Here is a 5,443-nt window from a genome sequence, read left to right as displayed (position 1 = left end):
CATCCATTGAGGACTAATCACGGGTTTTGTAATACATACGTCCAGGGAGCTCTATAGAAGTCTATGGACATCCCCGCAAGTTGAAATTCAACGCTAAAGGACCCCCCCTTGCGTTGGAAAGTGACGACAGCGACCCTGACATAACGTCAACATAGGTCGAGTTGGGAGTGAGAATGTGTTGATTTGGCTGCTCCAAGACCCCCAAAGGACGGACTAAAGACCTCCAGCATGTGTCCCTAACATGTGCACTTCCATAACCTTGCACACCGTGAGTGCCCGGGTACCCGCACTTAAGCACTCCCCCACAGACTAAACCCAGATATTCACACCCGCCAGAACCTCATGCCCCTGGTAATTCTAAAAGGGGGTTGGATTTTGTGGTGCTTTGATGCCCGCCCCTCAGCATCCAAATTCGGCCCTCTTATTGGCACCACCACCACACATCCATAACCTTGCGACCCATGAGTGCCCGGGAACCCGCACTTAAGCAGTCCCCCAGTACGTAATTCAATTGCATACAAAAAGTGAATGTTTAAATTGTTGTTTTCTTTCATAAGGTAATTGTACTTACTGGAACCAGTTCATTATGATTAGTAAATTAAAAATATATATGCTAATGAACTCTCTTGTTACTCATTTAGCTCTAGATTTCGAACCAACCTTTTTTTTATTTCAAAGAAAAAGATTAGTGTATAATTAACTGTGGATATTTATGGCCACAACCTTTAATGCTGAACATTTGTTGGACCACTTTACAGATCTTCTGTAAGCAAAGATGTTTTTAAGATAGCTTTATTGTTACCCATTCAAAAAGAAAAGACAAGTGAAGTCACAGATTTTAAAACGCTATTCTCGACCCTAAGTTCAAAACAGAAAGAGTCACATCTGTTTAAAATCTGAGTTGTCATTTTTTTTTTTTTGTCGGAGACCTTTATGATTTCTTTATCACAGGTTGAGGAGTTTGGTGGTGTGGAAGAGGAAGTTCAAGAAGTCAGCAAACCATGTCCAACACCAACAGGTATGTATTTTTATTGTATACTACACTGAAGATCTCATTCAGAAATAGACAGACTACAGTGAAACCCACACAATAAACATTAGTACATACAGTCTGAATACTGGCACCTGGTTAATAATTACATTTAAATTGATTGTTGGCCACTAGGGGGCAGAAAACCTGACAGATCTGTAGAGTCATTAGCTTTTAAAGTACTTGTGGCTAACATGTTAGCAAAAAGCTGCCATCAGACACATAGCGATGTGATTATCCTATTGAAGATGTGTGTGTTGATTTTGGAAAAAACTGATTATAGGTGTATCTGTAAGATTAGTGAGAGCCAAAAGGACTCAATCACACAGTTATTTGATGTCAAACCACAACAAGCTAAACACTGCGTAGAGTTGTAGGGGATCATTATCTGTGTGTTCAGCACTATGACATTACAGTCCATTGAATTAAATGTACATTTTAAATATATAACTTAATGGATTGATATAATGTACTTTTTGTACCATAAATAAACAATACACTGTCACTGACTGATTCTACAGTCCAATTATCTAAACAATATTTTGTCTTCAACTTTCTCACCCCTAAAAACATGCACATATCAGCTACCACAATAAAATCACTCATAATGTAGAATAAAAGAAACATGAATAAGGGAACTCGAAAAAAGTAATAGGTTATATATAGTATTAACATGAAATATAGCTCCTTCTGTTAACATATCAACCATTTCTCAAACCAGCATTTTCTTTCCTTTTCCCTGTTTATCCCTGCCTTTACTTCAGTCTTTAAATCCATATTAACTTTGTCATTGTTTTGTATATTTCTTTCAATATTTTGCCATCTTTTTTCCCCTTGCAGCTAATAGACGGGCCACTGGTACACTGTGTGTATATTGGTGTGTGTGAATGGGCATCTCATTTGTATCTTCCGGGTGTACAGTACATGCTGATTTGGAGCCAGTTTGGCATGATTTGGTTATAAATAACCACAATTATTTCATTTAAAAATGTAGATTTCTATTTATAAATATTATTTTAAATGCATAATAGGTCTACCCAACCTGGGAAGAACTTCATGTAATAATTCAAACGTAGCTTACAAATTATGCCTTCCCTTTACATACTCACTAGCCTCTACACTTCCTATTTTAACCTATTTTAACAATGCTTTACTGTGGAGAAATATAGAAACATATTGACGTGATTTCATTATAGTAGATCCAGTGACATCTCCAGCTCAGACAGATTAAAACACAGCAAGCAAACGTCACACAAACACCGGAAACACACTGATGGAGTTTGAAGAGCTTCATTCGATGATCTGCAGAAACACAGACAGCAGATTAGAAACACTGAATTTAAACTCTAGAGAAACAAAACACCAATTACCGTTTAGGGTTGTTTCACTCACCATGGCCACTTTGGTGCTCTGTTCTCGAGTTCGGATCCGCAGTTTGTTGACGGTCGTCTCCGCCATGTCAGCTCTCTCCTCTGCGTCGTCCAGCTCGTTTTGAACCTTCCTGAAACGCATCGTGCTGGAGCCCACCTGCTCCTCCTGGTGGACAAACAGAAGAACAGCGGCGTGATTACACTTGAAACTTGTAATAACCTTTTTGGCCACTGGAGGGCAGCACAGTGAAAACACAACATTGAAATATCACCTTTTTAAACTGAAACGATAAATGTGTTAGTTGCTTGTGGTATTTATTTCAGCAGAGTAACTTCATAAGAGTCTTTTGTTTGTGTCCACCTGATTGATGTAAGTGCAGTATTCCCTCCATTTTTAGCTCTGTTTTTGGTCTCCACCAGTCTTTTACGTTGTTAAAGGCTCCACTATTTTCACCAGACGGTCTGTAAATGTGTCTCTCTTGTTTGCTGTCAAAACATTAAAGCATATGGTTTTTGCACAGCTTTTTGTTGTAAATCACCCTTTGAAAGCTTTGGGAGTTAACCCGAGCAGTACATTTCGGGCTGATAAATAACAAAATGTGCATTGCTGAAAATTCAGCTGGCATTCGATGAAGTTCGAGCGACCCCTTCCACGTTGGCATTTAATGCATTTTTTGAAAGGAAATTCTAGCCCTGTAATAATCAAACTGTTTTTCTGACCTGTATAATCTCACTTTTACTGCAGAAATATAAGACTTTTAAAGACTCACAGCGTTGTCTGCTTGTCTCTTGTAGCTCTTGACTTTGGTCTGAAGCTTATCGATGAGCTCCTGCATCCTCAGCAGAGTCTTCCTATCCTCCTCGGACTGCAAAGAGAAAAAAGTTACACCGCAGAACATAGAACCAGCAGAACATCTGTGTACTGATAACCTGTGATGTTTTCAGACCTGGTACGTCAGCTCTTTGACTTTCTTCTCGAAGCGACGCACTCCTTTCTGATACTCCTCGCTCTTCTTCTGCTCCATCAGCAGCTCCGTCTGCAGATCCCTCACCTGCACACACAGATACACCTTTTAATGATCTCAGGTGTCATTTGCACTGCTTTGTCTTTTTTAAGCCAATTTTCTTTCTATTGGCAACTTTCTACTGAAGCTATATACCTCCACAACATTGACATTAAATCATAAATCCAAGCAAGCACTTCTCAACTTTCATGTCATTAGCTGTAGTAGAAGTAAGCCCATCGACAAAATGAAACGTTAGACAGTAAAAATACAGGGTTTAAATCCTCAATATCAATACATTACTCAAAAGAAACACAGTGCTGGCTCAAACACTGCTTTCTGGAAAGATATGGCATATCCAATTTCCATCCCAGGGTTCTTGTCAACGTTATATTTTGGGAATAACCACTCACTCTTGTCTCCAGTTTATGAAGCTGTTTCTTTCCTCCCTTCAGCGCCATCTGCTCCGTCTCCTCCAGTTTGACCTGCAGCTCTGTAAGAGAGACACTGTTAGAATCAACCTGCAGCCAACAAATAATACTGCCTCAGGAACATCAGGTAAACTCTTTAAATGACCACCATCATGTGCTTTGTATCGTACCTTTCACAGTGGACACCATGTTCCTCTTAATTCTCTCAATCATATTGCTGCTGTCCTGCTCCTTCTTCAGCTCTTCCGCCATCAGCGCCGCCTGGTGAAACACATATACACATTATTAAATTACCTATCCTTAAATACTTTCATCTATCAAGGAGAACAGAAAAGAAGAAAAGAGGACCACAGAAAAGATTGGAAACACCACAACACAATAACTCATGGTTACTGTGCAGTCCAACTCCCATACTACCCAACTAATTCATATGGCAGGAAGATGTTTACTGACAAAAGTAGGGAACCAAAAGTACCAGGATGTCCTTCAGCATCATCCGGTCACAGTTTGCTTTGATATGAGCAAGTGTGCAGTGTGTAAAAGCTTAAGGTGCAATGATGGACACAATACTATGCCCTAACAACTGAGTATAAATCTTCCAGTGTGTACTTTGTAAGGGTTGGTGCAGTACACTTTAACAGTAAAAAGTAGAAGTATGGTATGGTAGGCATCGTAAGTTGAGGTTTTGTCAGAGGATAGGGGTCAGAGGTCAGGACTGACATCAGTGATGGCCTTCTTGGCTTTCTCCTCGGCGCTGCGGCTCTCCTGCATGGCCTCGTCCACTTCCTCTGTCAGCAGATTCAGATCGGACTCCAGCTTCTTCTTATGGTTCATCAGACCTGTGTTCTGGAATATAGAAAAACAGCCAGAAAGTCAGTCAGGTTATTAATGTATCATCACATCACATCATCACCAGTGGGTGCTGTGGTGGAAATTCTACACTTAATCACCTTCTGGTAAGAAAAGATCAAATATACAAGCTTAAACCAAAGTCGTGTTATTTATTAAAAAATTATAGCATTTAACAGAATCTATCTTATTTCCAGCTGGAAGGACAGATAACCTGCACCATGTGTGCTAAAGAAATCTGACTACGTTACATTACATGTCACTTGTTAGACGCTTTTATCCAAAGCGACTTACATACTCAATACTGTGGGCAATCCCCACAGGAGCAATTTGGGGTGAAGTGTCTCAGGGACACAACAACATGCTGACTGCAGTGGGGTTTGAACCTGTGACGCCCTGATCCGAACACAGCACTACACGCCTCACGTTACACAGAAAAGCAATGTCATTTATACAGAGGAGCAGGAAACAAAAAGGACATAAGACAGGTAACGTCCGTATGATCATTTGCCTGACAACGGTCCAGTGGCACCCTCCTGTCTGTTCTGCAAGAGGACAGAAGGTTGCCAGTCTTTCGTATTAAAGGTGTGATAAAGCCTGGGAGTGACAGCCCTAGTTTACATTAGGACTGATACATTCAAACTGCGGGAAAATCAAACCAGAGAAGGAAGTTATACTGAAATGTATGTGTGTGTGTGTGTGTGTGTGTGTGTGTGTGTGTGTGTGTGTGTGTGTGTGTGTGTGTGTGAGAGAGAGAGA

The 5,443-nt window shown here is 40.4% G+C and overlaps 1 protein-coding gene across 1 annotated transcript; it reads right to left on the bottom strand.

Moving 5' to 3' along the window:
• Positions 1-921: 921 nt before the first annotated feature.
• Positions 922-4,690, bottom strand: LOC104950739 (myosin-7-like; the record flags this gene model as incomplete). Its single annotated transcript, XM_010777299.1, has 7 exons — positions 922-2,332; positions 2,423-2,566; positions 3,171-3,266; positions 3,348-3,452; positions 3,818-3,897; positions 4,006-4,096; positions 4,556-4,690. Coding segments are annotated over 7 exons (663 nt in total), but the record flags the coding sequence as incomplete, so codon positions are not given.
• Between the last annotated feature and the right edge of the window lie 753 nt (positions 4,691-5,443).

Source organism: Notothenia coriiceps, unplaced genomic scaffold (genome assembly GCF_000735185.1).
Source record: "Notothenia coriiceps isolate Sejong01 unplaced genomic scaffold, NC01 NC01_scaffold00017982, whole genome shotgun sequence".
NCBI classification, from domain to species: Eukaryota; Metazoa; Chordata; class Actinopteri; order Perciformes; family Nototheniidae; genus Notothenia; species Notothenia coriiceps.
Note: the sequence above shows the minus strand (reverse complement) of the source record. Positions and strands in the feature narration are given on the sequence as shown.